General features: G+C 60.8%; 1 protein-coding gene across 2 annotated transcripts in view; it reads left to right on the top strand.

Moving 5' to 3' along the window:
• The first annotated feature begins 561 nt into the window (after window positions 1-561).
• The window catches only part of SEPTIN9 (septin 9), a 150,235-nt gene continuing 135,263 nt past the window's right edge, over window positions 562-15,533 (top strand). For both annotated transcript variants that reach the window (XM_047081302.1, XM_047081299.1), the window contains exon 1: window positions 562-595. In XM_047081302.1, coding sequence (XP_046937258.1) covers window positions 577-595 — 19 coding nt within the window. In that variant the 5' untranslated portion in view covers window positions 562-576. The remainder of the gene's footprint in view (window positions 596-15,533) is intronic.

Raw genomic sequence — 15,533 nt, 5'->3', positions numbered from 1 at the left:
GATCCAACGCACCCATTTTACAGATGGGCTCATCGGAGGAGTCACTGCAGTCTGCGCTTTTGACTACCAGAGGGTGGAGGGACAGGTTCCCCGCTCGCCCTGCCCGGGTCCACGAAGCCTGTGTAACCGCCTCCCCCCAGTTCCCCCACCCCGCGCTGGCCCGCCCGTGCCGAGGCCGCTGCCCGCGCTCCCTCCTCTCCCGGGGCCACCTGGCCCTCTCCGCCCCCTACGCAGGGAGGTGGCCGGACGCCCCCGCAGCCAGCCCTGCGTCCACGCTGGGGGACGGCGAGGGGCCCTGCGCGGACCACGTGGGCGCCCCCCCCCCCCCCCCGCTCACCGTCGGACACGCTGCGCCAGGGCCGCGGGGCGGGGCCGGGGGCGGGGCCGCGCCAGGTGCAGCGCGGGGCGGGGCCGGGCGCGCACCTCCACGGGCGGGGGCGGGCCCGGGGGCGGGGCCGGGCCGCCCCTCCTCCCGCCCCACCCCGCGCACTCCCGGCCCGGGATTAGCGACCCGGGAGCCCGCGCCCCGCGGCCCCGCAGCCACACTTTCCTGGGAGCGGCGGCCGCGGCGGCACCATGAAGAAGTCGTACTCAGGTGGGCGCCGCGGCCGGAGCGCGGGGAGGTGGGGGTGGGGGGGAGGTCGGGGTCGCGGGACGCGCCCTCCTTACCTGGGCCGGGGCGGGCCGCCGGACTCAGGCGCGGGTTGTGGCGGGTGGGGAGTTCGCGCCCGGCCGGTGGACGCGGCCCCCACCCCGGGTGGGGGTCGAGGGGCCGCCAGGCGTTGAGCCCCTCGAGGGACTCGGCGCCCCCCCTTTGCTCCCAGGCCGCGGGGCCCGCGCGCACGTGCGGGACACCGGGGCGGGGGTCGGGGCGAGGGTCCCGGCGCCCGGGCCCTCTGACCCCTGCACGGCCGGCCCCGCCCCCCACCTGGCCCACGGTTCCCTGGCGCCGTCAGCCGCGGGTCGCCCGGAGGTCTGGAGGGGGCTGCCGTGGGGGCCGCTGCCCCGGGCTGGCCCTACTTCCTGCTCGCTCTCCTAGCCCCTTGCATCCTCGCCGGCACTGCGGGCGCCGCCGGCCGGTCGGGGAGTTTGGGGTCCCGGTGTGCGCGGGGTGGGGGGGGAGGGGCTGGTGGAAGATTTCCTCCGGTTCAGCCTCCAGGGCTGGTGGTCCAGGCCGCGCAGCATCCTTCAGATGGACTGCCTGTACCCAGCGGATGCCGTGAAAGTTCGCCAAATGGGACCGCCCAGCAGCGCTGGGGGCGGGGGCGGGGTGGGTAACGAGGGTTCATCCGGTGGGTCTCACAGCGCCCTCCGCGTCCTGGCACCCAGCCTAACTCCACCAGTGGGCCTGCCCTCACTCGGGTGGAGGAGGCCTCGCTGGCTCTCATCACCCTGAAGTTCCGTTTCACGGATGGGCAAACTGAGGCCACAAGCACTGAAGGGCAGGTCAGGGTAATCCAGATCTCCCTCCTCTCTCTTTTCTTGTTTTTTCTTTGTGGCTCCCCCCTCACCCCTAAAGGGTCCAGGCGGGATCCTCAGCCCTGAATTCAGTGGCATCTGCCCTTTGCTCACCTTGCTAGCTGCGTTCTTAATCTATTTGGACGTGAAGTTTTCTGCCAGGGACCCGTGACTTGATTTTTACTGATAAGAAGCCAGAATCATGGGACTCACTGGGAACCGAAGAGGCCATTTGGGCCACCCCCCTGCCTGTGGGTCATTTCTCAGTCTCCTGCTTTCCACATTCAGGAACCCAAATGAGTAATAAAGAATAACGTGTCTCAAAGAGGGTTACTCAGAACTTCCTTTAAAATACCCTTCTGGGTCAGTGGCTTAGAATGTCAAGTTTCACCCCCTTGTGGCCAACAGCGCGGCCCTGACCCGGCTCTGTCTCGGAAGCGTGGGCGCGTTGATGTGATGGTGGGGGAGGAGGGGGCTTCCAGGTGGCATAGCCTGGGCTTTGGCTCGCGGCCTCCCTCTCCAGCATGCTCCAAATACTTGAGATGGTTGTGGGCATTGCTGCTGCGTGAGGCCCTCTCCCTGGGATCACTAGCCCCGTGCGGCCCAGGGACCCCTGTTTGCTCTTGCCCTTGTCTCCTTACACCTCACGTCCTGCCGGTGGGTCTGGACAGTGGGTGTGATCGGGGTCCTCCCAGGTCACAGGTCCTTGGCTCTTGCCCTGGGGAGACTGTCCTACACGGATGCCAGAGGGCCCCCCAAGCTGGCTCGACCTCTCCTCTCCTCCACGCCTTCTCCGCCTCCCCCCAGGTAGATAAAAACAACAAAGCTGAAGCTTTGTGCAGTCAGTGGAAGGAGAGTTTACGGGGGTGAGTAGGAACCAGCTCTTGTAAAGTTAGCTTCCGTGGCTCCTGTGTGTACCTAACGGGGCGGGGTGCTGCAGGATGGGTGCGTGGAGGGCTTGGACCCCTTCCAGTTTGTTCCCCTGCTGGCAGCGGTCCAAGGTGGGCTGGGTCACTCCGTTGTAGTTGTGTGGGATCGGACAGGAGGGGACTGGCCCAGGGGCGGGGTGGCCTCTCGGCCCCATTCTGAACACGCTCCCGTTCCCCTGGTGCCCCGGTTCCACAGGGCTGCTTGGCAGAAGTCAGACCGACCCCTACGTAGCATGAATGCCACGAAATTAAGGAGCCTCAAACGGTGTTAAAAATCCCCCAGTATTGAAAATCCAAGGACAACGAAGAAGGCTTTTATTCTTTCCTGGATTGAGTGGGATCGTTGCTTCTGGACCTATTTACGGGCTCGGAAATAAATGGAATGATTATGATGGTGTTCTCTGTAGAGCTGCCTTTGAGTACTCGTGAGTGTCTGAAGAGGGGAAATTTTTTTTTAATGTTTATTTTTGAGAGAGAGAGAGAGAGAGAGCAGGTGTGTGCACAAGCGAGGGAAAGACAGAGAGGAAGACGGATTCCAAGCAGGCTCTGGGCTCACAGCGCAGAGCCCGACGCGGGGCTCGAACCCACGGACCGTGAGACTGTGATCTGAGTCGCTGTTGGACGCTTAGCCAACTTAGCCAGCCGGGCGCCCCTGGAAAGAGGAAAAACTTGAAGATATGTTTTGTGGGGGGATCCCAAGTGTCTTGGGTCCGTACGCATTCGTTGAACACACACCGTGTGTTGGGCGTGCACAGGCAGGGCCGCGAGGGTACAGAGGTGATGGAAGGTCGTGGTCCCCGCTTGCAGGGAGCTCGCATGCTCCCTGGAGGGGCAAGAAGCAGGTGGATGATGGCCTTCCCGCCTGTGTTCCTGCGCCACACGGGCTCCAGATGTTACCCAATACCCTGGAAGCGGGGACCACGGCGGGCGTGACGGGAGGCTTGAGTGGGCGGCCTTGAGAAGTGAGAAGCTGTGAGTAGGTAGGAGAATAAAAAGGAGCTTTCCAGGTGGAGAACATGGCAGACGCCCAGATGGGGCTTTAGGACAGCAGCTCCCGTGCCGCTCCAGGCTTGTCCCGGGCCCACCTCCCCTGTGGGCTCCAGTGGGCCAGGACCGATGTCAGTCTACAGGCCGCGTGGCCCCGTGGTTCATTGCGGGGCTCCTGGAATTAAATCCGAGCCTGGCACCTCCCTCACTGCCGGGCAAGGTACTTGGTCTCGCTTGGTTCATTTGTTACATGGGGTCGACGCTGACTTGTGAAGACCGCACGAGCTCGTGCGTAGAAAGGCCTAGAAAGGCCTGCTCTGTACCTTGGCGGCTACGGTCAGCATCATTCTTTTATTTTCTTAAGTGACTTTTGCTAAGTTTATTTGTTTTGAGAGAAAAAAGAGAGAGAGAGAGAGCAGGGGAGGAGAAGAGAGAGGGGGAGAGAGAGAAGCGCCAGCAGGCCCCACACGGAATCCGACGCGGGGCTTGAACTCAGGAACCGTGAGAACACGACCTGAGCCGAAACCGAGGGTCGGACGCTTAACCGGCCGAGCCACCCGGGCGCCCCTGTCTTCATGGTCCTCATCAGCAGGAGGAAGGAGGAGAAGGCCGCGTGTCCCTGCCTTTGCCAGGAAGTCCAGGAGCTGTCCGGTCCTCCCCGCACCTCTGCGGCTTTAGAGGCCGGGAGTGAGGCCCAGGCTTCTCCCGCAGCCCCTCGGTGTTGCAGCCGCCTCGTGCCTGAGTCCCCGGGTTTTCTGGTGTTCTGGGTCTGGGGCTCCTCACTGCACACCAGGTCACACAGACCTTGCCCTCCAGTGTCCCCGGCTCCCCTGGGAACCCTCAGTGGCACAGGTGCTTCCCTGAGGCCCACGAGCCACAGAAACGGGGGACGGGGGGGTGGGCATTGGTCCGTGTGTGCACCGGCCACAGTGGGGAATTACTCAGAGATTCGTTGTGGCTTTGAGGAGATTCCCAGAGGGGTACCTGGCCTACCAGGGGTTAAAAAGCTCTGGAGGCTGGACCCCAGGGCAATGGCCTTAGAGAGATTACGTCCGCAGCCGGGCCCCGGAGTGGGCGGCCTTCTCCACACCCAGTGCCCTAGGAGCTGACTTACGGGAAGGGCGAAGAACCTCCGAGAACACTTCCCCAGTGAGCTAACCCCGGGTTGCCGGGTTGCCGGGTGAGCGTGGGCAAGGTTCTTCCTCTTCTCTGTTCTGGCCCCTTCCCCTGCCCTGTCCTTGCTGTCCCTTGTCTCCTGGGGGCCAGGCCTGTTTGCTCTGGCTCATCTGGGGACGTGGGCAGAGAGAAAGAGCTGCCTCGTGCAGTTAGCCCGTACTACCGCGGGCTGGTGCCCAGGACCACGGAACTTGGGGATCCCCGAACCCCACAAATGTGAGCGAGCTGACTGAGCCCGAGACCGGGGGCCGTCCCTCTTCCTGGCCTCCCGCAGAGACGGGGGTGACCTCCCTGCCTGGCCTTCTGGCTCGCCCCAGCTCACAGACACCTGCCCACCAGCACCTCCCAGCCAGGCCAGCGGGGTTCTGAGAGGCCAGAGTGAGAGACCTGAGTTGGAGGTCGCCCACCGTCTTTCTGGAAGCCCCGCTCTGCCCACCTACCTCCGTGTCCAAGCCAGGACAGGTGCAGAGGGGACGTGAGATTGCCTCTCAGGAGCAGAGGCCCAGAGCCCCGGCCCAGGTGGCAATGGGGGCCGGCCATGGGCGTGGAGCTCCCAGGTGGGCGTCTGCAGAGGACATCTCACCTGGAGACCCAGGGACCCCAGGAGGAAGAAGGCAGCCCCCTCCCCCGCAACTCCCTGGGCAGCCTGGCGAGACTCTCCTGCCCGCCCCAGGCCGCCCCACGTGGATGGGACCTGGGGGCGGGACCTTATTTCCGCAAGGCTGTTTGTCCACGGGCACTGTTGTGTGGGATATGCAGTTTGCCTAAGATGTACTCGATAAGGAAGGTTCAGCCCACGGCAGCGGCAGCGCAGGGCCCAGCCAGGGGCGAGGAGCGCCAGTTCCGGGGCGGATCCAGCTGGTGGCCTTGGGGGAGGGAGGGCTGGAGAGAGAGGCCCAAGGCCCCAGGGGTGCGAGCCTCGCTGTGGAGGGAGGTGACGGGCTGGGTTCCCGGCCCTCTGTGCTGGCACTGTTATCTAGGAATGCCCAGCTCTAGGTGTGGCCGGGGGGGGGGGTGTTTGGGGACATCAGTGGGGGTAAGTGGCGGTGCAGCCCCCTGGGAACCTGTAGACAAGACCACACAGAACCCACGAGACCACGGCGCCCACCGTGCTGAGGGACTCGGTCTCCCAGAGCGACCTTGGCTGAGCTGTGGGGTGCCTGTCCCCCCTGAGGTTCCTGGCCCGTTTCAGCTCTGCCTGTGGGTTCCGTCGCTCGTTCCAGAAGGGTCTACCGGGCGCTGCTGAGTTGCTGGGAAGGGCTCCCAGCGTCCTTCCTGTACTCTGGTGTCTCCCATTGCAGCCGGGGAAGGGTGGCCTGGCCTTGGGTCCCCAAGGTTGAGTGTGGTACTCTGCTCCCAGCCCAGTTTCTCTCTGCCTTATCTCCCTGTCCCCACCCCAGGTCCACTGCAGCCCGCATGAAGGGGGTGGCGGCTCCCAGGCGTCTTGCCCTCTCGGGCCTTTTGGAGCTCTGTAAGAGCCGGGCTTTGTTCCCGTCCTAATCTGACCTGGTTCTCTGAGGCGTGACTGCTGGCAGCCTGCGGGCCTCCAGGGCGGGGAAAGGGGCAGCGGCGGGGACAGTAAGATGATCCGGGTCACAGGGTGGCCCCGAGCCCGGCCGCCCGCCTCCTCTGGCGGGAGCACACGTCACCGGTCGCGCTCCCAGCGATGCTGGCTCCACACCTGCGGAGGCCTGTCGTCTTGGGGGACAGGGATCCCCAAGGGCCACCCCGGCCCGCAGGTGTGGGCCCCAGTGTTGGGTGGGGCGAGGAGGGCGGGAAAGACCTCTGTCTTGCTGGCTGACACCCCCCCGCCGGAGAGCCGCGTCTCGTGTCCTCCCTGGCCGGGGGTTTCAGAGTGGGGCCGAGCTAGGGCGTTGGGGGGGCTTGTCCACTGCCCCCTTTCTGGCTCCTGGAGAGGCCTTGCTCGTCCTGGGCGGTTCGAGGGGTGGTGCGGGGATGCCCAGGCGGTGACTGGGCCTTGTGGGGCCCTCAAGGCCGCACCTGGGAATCAGGGCTGGCCACGGCAGCCGTGGAAGTCCCCGAGGGCTGTGCCAGGGCCCCTTGTCCCGGCCGGGCCGGGCGTGTTGGGGCAGCGGCTGAAAGGCAGGCGGCAGTGACTGCCTGCCCCGGTTGGAGACCGCTCCCGGGGAGTGTGGTTACCAGGAAGGGCTGGGCAGAGGCGAGCTGGCAGGCGGCCCCGGGCTTGGCCCGCGGCTCAATCTGACCTGCATCCCGGGGCTTTCACAGCCTTCCCGGTGGACCGTGCCTCCTGTTTCCACCGGGGATCAGATCCCAGCGGGAGAATAAAGCTCCTGTAACCCAAGCCACTTGGAAGTGGGTTAAATCCAACGCCCGTTGCCTTCCTGATCAGCCTGTTAAGAACCCGGCTAATCAACTTCAGACGGATTTGGGGGTTAGTTTGTGAAAGTCGCTAACAAAAGCGTGACTTCTGTTGCACAGAGGTGCCCCAGTGTAGACAGTGTGGGGAACGCAGGTCGGGGAGAAATATCCCATCGCACACAGAGGCGGCGCTGTGAGGCCGGGGAGGGGGAGGGGGAGGTGGTGGCATGGGTGGGGGGGCTGAGTCGCGGCACACCCTCAGCCCAGGCGATCCAGTCCGTTCTGGATGGTCGCAGCTTCCTGGGAGCTGGGGCTTGACACTTGAGTGGCCAGACCTTTGCGTGTGTACCTTTTTTGTTGTTGTTTTCTTTTTTTTTTCAAATTTTTTTTTAATGTTTATTTATTTCTGAGAGAGAGACAGAGCACGAGCAGGGGAGGAGCAGAGAGAGAGGGAGACACAGAATCCCAAGCAGGCTCCAGGCCCCGAGCCGTCAGCACAGAGCCCGACGCGGGGCTCGAACTCACAGACCGCGAGATCATGACCTGAGCCGAAGTCGGGCGCTCAGCCGACTGAGCCACCCAGGCGCCCCTGTTGTTGTTTTCTTAAAGGAAAACTTTCTAAAAATAAACGCCGTGCCTCTTACTCTGTCTTTTGCCTTTTCGAACCCCCCCGGTTGTTTGTTTGGCTCCTAACCTATGGCCGTTGTGAACAGGAAGTTGGAAGGACAGATTCTTCAGTCCCATCGGTCGTAATTTTTGCTTTTCGTGCACCCTGGGCCACACGCACAGGCCTACGTATGTGTCATTTGATTTGATTATCAGAGGAGGCTCGTGTTCCCTGGAAAAACCATTTTAATTCTGCTCCTTCCGCTCGAAGTCAGAGGTCCTGCGTGGACCCCAGAACTGTAACTTCAGTGGCTCTCGGAGTGGATGTCCCGTGGTTGATGTAGCCATCCCTCCTAGCTGCTGACTTGCAGCCTCTTCTGTGATGGCTGGGAGTGGGCCCAGGACTCCGGTCGAGGGTTCTGTGCTGAGCCGAAGATCTTAACAGTAGGTGGGACACGGGCTGTTGCTTTCTGGAAATTTCTCCAGGTAATTAGCTTCATAAAACGTCACGCACGCCGCCGCCCTTTTTCCTTCATTCCTGGGCTTGCCTCCGTGGCCAGACCAGGGTTCCTACTGCTGCGTTTTATAAGGACGTTGGATGAACAGAAAGTGCCATCTGCTGTGTTTCTCAGCTTCGAGGATTCGCGTGTTTGGAACGTCGACCCCAAGTCCCTGTGTCCGATCCCCGATCCCCAGGGGGGTGGTATTTGGAAGTGGGGCCTTTGGGAGGTAATTCGGTTCAGGTGGTCTTGAGGGTGGGGCCCCCGTGGTGGGATTGGTGTCCCTGTAAGAAGAGGAAGAGACCAGAGTGTCCCCTTACCCGCCATGTGAGGATAGAGAATGTTTTTTATTAAAGCTCAGGAAAAGATTAGCCCGCTTGCCTACAGGGCTTGACTCCTGTCTCTGGCTGGCAAGTGATGCCAGGAATACCCCCTTCTCTTTGTCCCTCCTTTGGCCCCATGAACAGGTGCGTCTGGACCCTGGGAGGTGTCCCTTGGCTTCCTTGGGCCAGCCTGAGTGCCCTAGTCTTGGGGCCAGTCGCCCCAGGTGACCAGTCACCTCTCCTGATGACCATTCCTTCTGCTGCCTGGTTACTCCTGCAGAGACTTCTGGAACTCCAGGCCGGTCAACAGCGCCGCCTGCCCGCTGGGCCTCTGTGGGCGCTGACTCCCCTCGCCAGCCCTTCCCGGGCCTCTGCACCCCTGACCCCACCTCTCTCTGTGGTTTGTCCTCCGGTTATGCTCTGACCACCATCCAAAGCTTGGATGAAACGCCGCTGCCTTTTGGGTGACTCGGGGGCCATTAAACAGCGGGGCCCGGAGGCGGACGAAGCCTTTCGCCGTGTTCTGGGGCACCTTCCTGCTGCCCCTTTTTGCCGTGGTCGGCAGTTTCTGATCGTAACCATTCTCCACATTACCCTCGATCTTCCCGGGGGTCCGTCGGCCCTTTGTTAATCTCCTCTGTCTCCCGCGTGGGCCGTTTGCACTGGTGTCTCACCGGGAAACAAATCGCTTGAGGACTCGGAACCGAAGGGCTTCAGGGTGGGGAATTTGTCACACGGGCGGCAGACAGGGGCAGCCGGGGGCAGATCCAGGTGGTGTGGGGCGTATACAGCTCTTGAAAAGTATGAACGTGATTTCTTGTTTAGGATGGGTGAGGAAGTGACAACACATCGCGAGGTTTATTTTATTTTTAAAGAAGACTGTAGTTTGTTTATTTTTGTTTCTCTTCTTTGAAACGGGTATATATTTTTGAGGAAGAGAGTGTGAGCAGGGGAGGGGGGCAGAGAGGGAGACGCAGAATCCGAAACAGGCTCCAGGCTCTGAGCTGTCAGCACAGAGCCCGACGCGGGGCTCAAACTCCCGAAGCGCGAGATCACGACCTGAGCCAAAACCAAGAGTCAGACGCTTAACCGACCGAGCCCCCCGGGCGCCCCCAAAAGATCTGAGTCTTTAAGTAATCTCTGTGCCCAACGTGGGGCTCAAGCTCACAACCTCAATGGAGCCAGCCGGGTGCCCCCAAACTGTAAATTTTAAACAGCTGGCATATACCATAAGCACCAGAAAATCCAGAAACCACTTGTCCTGTCTCCAAAGCAATGTTTTGGGTTTTTTTTCCTACTGTTTTGGCTACACGCTCTGATCGCTTCTTTTACCTGAGGACTTGGTCATATCATTTATTCCGAACAGAAAGAGAGAGAGAGAGAGAGGTAGAAAGAGAGAGAAGAGAAATTTCATTCATCTTCCTGGTTACTCAAAGTTTACTTTTTTTATCTTCAGTAGTTGGGATGCATTAAAAAGTGTGACTTCAGGGGCGCCTGGGTGGCGCAGTCGGTTAAGCGTCCGACTTCAGCCAGGTCACGATCTCGCGGTCCGTGAGTTCGAGCCCCGCGTCGGGCCCTGGGCTGATGGCTCAGAGCCTGGAGCCTGTTTCCGGTTCTGTGTCTCCCTCTCTCTCTGCCCCTCCCCCGTTCATGCTCTGTCTCTCTCTGTCCCAAAAATAAATAAACGCTGAAAAAAAAAAATTAAAAAAAAAAAAAAGTGTGACTTCACAGTTTGTGATATTGCCACGATTTTTGCCCTCTAAACACAAGAATTCTGATAAATTCTATTTTGAAGATAATTTCTGTTTTTAAGAAAGACACAGAAAAGTACGGGACACTGCGGGGCACCTGGGTGGCTCAGTCGGTGGAGCGTCCCACTTTGGCTCAGGTCACGATCTCGCGGTTCGTGAGTTCGAGCCCCGCGGTGGGCTCCATGCTCTCAGCACAGAGCCTGCTTCGGATGCTCTGTCCCCCCCCCCCTTCTCTCTCTCTCTGCCCCTCCTCCACTTGCGTGCGCTCTCTCACTCTCTCAAAAATAAAAATAAACCTTAAAAATAAAAGTACAGGGCATTTATAACTGTACCCTTATTCCTGGCCGGGGGTACTTGTCGTTTTGATTCAACGTGGACGAGAACTGAATTCTCCGCTTACAACTCTGTCTGGTGATTGGAATGGTTTTCCATAGACGAGCTTCTGGTTCCATACAAGCCGCATCTCGCTTCTCCCCCTCTGCCCACATTTTTCTGGCATGCACTCGGGCCACACCCCTGCCCTGCCCCTCTGACCGTGCGCAGCACACGGGTGGGGACGGGAACCAGAAGGCGCATCGCCGGGCTCCCTCCGCGGAATGGCCAGCGGTCACCTAAGTAGACGCAGAAAGGTGCGAGCTGTGTAAATGCAACCCAGCTGAGTCCCAACTACATAGCTTTCCATCCACCCTCTCCTGGGCCGGCACCCCCAGTCGGCAGTACCCCTCCGGTGGCTCCTTGCACAGGAGGAGTGTGTTGGGCAGGAGCTCAGAGTGGACACAGACAGGGATTTTAACCGATTGGATTTAAGGTATTTCCTGGTTCGCAGATTTTGCAAGAACGTTTGACCGTGTCGACACGTTGTCAGGGCCCTTCTCGGTGGCTTTGCCGAGACGACCTACAGATCTTCAGCAGCAGGAAGCCACCGCCACCCCCTCCCCGCCAGATCGGAGGGTCAGAGGGAGGAGGTCCTGTCACCGGTCCAGAGTCCCCCGGCGCTGGGGACGAAGGCGGGCCTGCCTGACGGGGGCTGCAGCTTTCGGCAGAGGCCAGACGTGACCTCCCAAGGCAGAGAGAGCGGGAAGGAGGTACCCCGTTTCTCCCTTGCTCCCACCTTCCGCTCTCCTCCCAAGCCCCTCGCTGGGTGGCAGACCGGGGGACCTGGAGACCTCGTCCCGTGGACGGCATCTCTTCTGTCACTCAGAGGAGAGCCTGGGAGGGCAAGGGATGATGCTTGAAGATTATCTGTTGTTTATCTGAACTTCAGATGTAAAATTTTTTTAACGTTTGTTTATTTTTGAGGGAGAGAGAGAAAGTGGGGGAGGGGCAGAGAGTGAGAGGGAGACACAGAATCCGAAGCAGGCTCCAGGCTCCGAGCGGTCAGCACAGAGCCCGACGCGGGGCTCGAACTCACTAACGGTGAGATCGTGACCTGAGCTGAAGTTGGCTGCTTAACCGACTGAGCCCCCCCAGGCGCCCCTGAACTTCCGATTTCACAGGGCAATGTAGTTTCTACGGGTGGGGCCCAGAGTCCAGATGCCCCGCTGGTGAACCTTTGAGGGACGGGCTCTGTGGGTCCTTGGTCAGCACCGATGGCTGTGTGACAGACGTGGCCATCTGGTGACACCTCTTCCCCGAGGTGTGAGCCAGATGCCCGCGTGGAGGGGCCCCAGGAGCAGCCAGGGCACTTTGGGTCACCGTCGTGTCCCCCGCTCCCTGGACGGTGCCCGGTGCAGAGTAGGCACTCAGTGATCTTTCACGAGTCTGCATCTGCCAAAATGCTCAGACAGGCTGAACACCCACCCGAAGATGTGGTCCGAGCTGGAGGAGGACGTGCGCCCTGGTTCCTCGCCGCACACTCAGAGCCCTTGCCCGCGACGCGGCCACCGCCCGGGGCCTTCTCTTCCGGCCCTGCAGCCGGGCCCCAACCCTGAGCCTCAGCAACCGCGGCCGAGGGCACCGCACCAGAACCAGCGGCCCCTTCCGCCGGCGCTTGGTAGCCGGGCGGACCGTGGGCTGGGAGCACCGTCAACACCGGAGAGGGGATGGCAGGTGGGGGCGGGAGTCCGAGAAGGGACTGGGACCCCTGGCTTCAAGGCCCGAGGCTTTGCAGAAAACAGAACTTCCCGCAGTGTTGCGTCCCTTGCCCGAGCACGTTTCCAAAGGCAAAAGGATTGCTCGCCACGTGGGAGAATACGTTGAGGTTTGCTTCGATCCGCAGCCCCAGCTGCCGGCCTTGGTGGGGAGAAGGTTCTCTTGAGGGGCGTGGGGTGGGGTGGTGGTTGGGGCACCATCAGGAGGGCATCCGCACCTCCCTAGTGTACCTGTCCAGAGCACACACACTTCCTGGCAGCAAAGGCCAAGGGCAGAGGGTAGGAGAAGAGGGAGGAGGTGTTATCTCCTTATCTCAGGTTCCTCTGAAGATAAGCCTGGAATTTGACTCTTTACTCCCACCTGCAACCTTGACTTGGGGGAAGCCCTTCACAGCTTCCGTGAGCACTTGAGCTTGGAGAAAGGGGGGTAAAGACTGTGTGTCCTGTGCCCCCCCTAGCCCCCCCCCCACCCCGGGCTTGAAGGAGGAGGGGACCGCTGGGTAGGGGCAGGCAGCTCTGGGCCAAGGTCGCCGGGACCTCCCCGTCCTTTCCTGAGAGTCTCTCATGAGTTTGAAGACAAAAACTGAAAACCGATTCTTTATTGAAAACGGACCTCTGCCTGCAAGGCTCCCTTTTGAGAAAATGGTGACTTTTATTTTTTTTTTTAATTTTTTTTTTCAATGTTTATTTATTTTTGGGACAGAGAGAGACAGAGCATGAACGGGGGAGGGGCAGAGAGAGAGGGAGACACAGAATCGGAAACAGGCTCCAGGCTCCGAGCCATCAGCCCAGAGCCCGACGCGGGGCTCGAACTCACGGACCGCGAGATCGTGACCTGGCTGAAGTCGGACGCTTAACCGACTGCGCCACCCAGGCGCCCTGAGAAAATGGTGACTTTTAATTGGAGGAAGGTCCTGTCCAGACCTCCTTCGCCGTTGGCACAGAGCAGAATGGGGTGCGCGTGTGTGTGGGGGGGGGGCGGTGTCCCCTCCCCCGGGGTCAGGGTGTCTGGGCGGTGCACGACCCCAGCGGGGCTTGGGGCCAGCCGCCAGATCCTGGGCGAAGGCAGCGGCTCTGAGACTATGTGTGGTGTTCCAGTCATTAAAAATAATCACGAATAATAACCTATTAACTCGAGAGTCTAGTTAGGTTCCTCAGTGCCTGTTTAACCATTTCAACCTTGTAATTTCCTGGGTTCCATCACAAAAACGTGCTTGGAAGGGAAAGATAAAATGTCTTCGCACCCTGCCCTCCCTTCCCCGGGCAAGCTCCCCAGTTCCGTGACACAGGCACCCGGGCTGTGCCGCCCCTGGGGAGTGTGGCAAAGGGGCGAGAGGGGCACCAGCCGGTTTACCTGGACCCATTTTTGCTGCCTGGAGGCGGCCCCCACCCCAAACGCTGCTCCTACGAGGAAAATGCCTCGCGGACCATCCCCCTTCTCCCAGCCTCGCGTGGGATCCTCGTCTTTCTCTCGAGGCCCGGGGAGGCCCCGCGCATCTTCTGGCCTCTTCTTTCCTGCTCTGGAACGCTGCGTTTTCATTCTGTTGGAGCCGCCGGCCGGGGCTGAGTCCCGCTTTCCACTCTCTGCTGACTTTTGTCTCGTCTGAAGCGACTTTCAATCTCGCGGACTCTATCTGCCACGCTCTGCTGGCGTTGGTCACTGGTCTGGAGTTTGTGCCCACGTGGGAAACGGCCTTTGTTTGGCCCGGCCTCCGAGTCTCTGGGGCGGCCGGGTCTGGGAGGGCAAGCACCCGGAGTCTGAGCTCCCCAAAGCCTGGCTGTTTTCTCTGGATCTAGAAAACTGCCCACCTTCCCCTAACGTGCAGATCGCTGTGGAGACCAGGAGGGTGTGGGGGCTTCCCTGAATTGGGAGGGAGTAAGGTAGAGCTCCTGGAAGAACTTTTTTTTTTTTTGGCGGTGGTCGGGGCATAGCAGCGGCCTGGCCGGAACGTGCCGGGGGCCTCGGTTACAACTTCTCCTTCGTTCAGATGCATCGGCTCTGGGCAGCCAAGCTCTCTTAGCTCCTAATTATAGGTCCCCAGGTTCAGGTTGGCGTATGCAGCAGGTGAGCGATAATAATTTAAAAATTGGTATGACCGTGATGAACCTACTGCCAATGGTAATAATTGTCTAATCTATCGGGTGCTTCCTTTGAGCTCGGGACTGTGCCCAGTGCCACGGCGTGTGACCTCATTTCGTCTTGGTCCCCGTGCCACCGCTCCGGGGTGGGGGGCTTGGGGGGAGTGGCGAGGCTGGAACGGATGGGGGGGGTGTTAGTTTCCCGGGGCGTGCAGCTCGCACCCGGCGAACTCTGGATGTCACATGGCCTCCTCTCCTTCTGAATATGTTTTCTTTTAAAATCGCATGAAAATAACTCCCTTCTCAACCGGAACAGCGGAGCCCTTGGATGTCCTGGAGGCCTTTCCAGCTCCCTCTTCGCCGGACTCCGACTCGGGCCCGAGGAATGAGGTCCAGGGAGCTGGATTTCAGTAGCTCTTGGCCGCGGGTGTCTCCCGGGCGGGGAGTTCGTCGGAGGGCGGGAACCCCGGGCCCGCCACCTCCCCGGCTCAGCAAGCAGCGTGCCCGGCGTCCTGTCTGCGCCAGGGGCTGCCTGGCACCAGCCGCGTGTTTGGGGAAATCGGAAAAATAAACAGCACAAATAAAACACAAACTCCACCCAAGAAATCTGAGACAGATGCTGTTGCTCTGGCCCCACCCGGGGGCTCGGGGAGGAGCCAACCCAGAATGGGGCTTGAGGACCAGACGCCCTGGTGGTGGTGGGGGGGGGGGGCGCTGAAGAGCCTGAACGGGTCCTTTTCCCTTCTACCTTTGCCTGGAAGCCGCCACAGGGGCACGGGTGGGCGTCCAGCTGGCCCCGGGCGAGTCGCAGCCGGAAGTGAGTCAGTCCACAGGAATGTTGGGCCCATTCCTTCTCTGTTCCTCACCCCGTACTGTTTCCATAGGCACAGCTGTGGCTCATTGGTGCCACTCTTAGCCCGACGGCGGGACCTCTGAGTGGCTTACTGTGTGTGTGTGTGTGTGTGTCTGTGTGTGTGTGTGTCTGTGTGTGTGTGTGTTGGGGGGTGATGATCATTCTCGTGGGTTGTCACATGCAGTGTAGCTCCCACTCAGGCGTGTGGAGAGAGCTCACAACCGTCGTGGTGGCCGTCGGAGGCTGGGGATGCCCACACTCCCACCTCAGCAGCCTTGGGGGCAGGGCCCGTCTCCCTCCCGCCGCTCCCAGCCCTGGGGAGCCCACCAGAGCCACTGAGGGCCCCACCCTCTCCGGGTCTGAAGGGAGCAGTCAGTTCTGGAAGCCCAATGCGGACGTTCCCGCCCCCAAGGGCCTGAGGCCGCCGTCCAGCCTCGTCGG

This window comes from Lynx rufus, unplaced genomic scaffold (assembly GCF_022079265.1).
Source record: "Lynx rufus isolate CCGP_SWC_20201006 ecotype Redwood Valley unplaced genomic scaffold, mLynRuf1.p SCAF_18, whole genome shotgun sequence".
NCBI lineage: Eukaryota > Metazoa > Chordata > Mammalia > Carnivora > Felidae > Lynx > Lynx rufus.
This window is presented reverse-complemented; position numbering and strand designations above follow the sequence as displayed.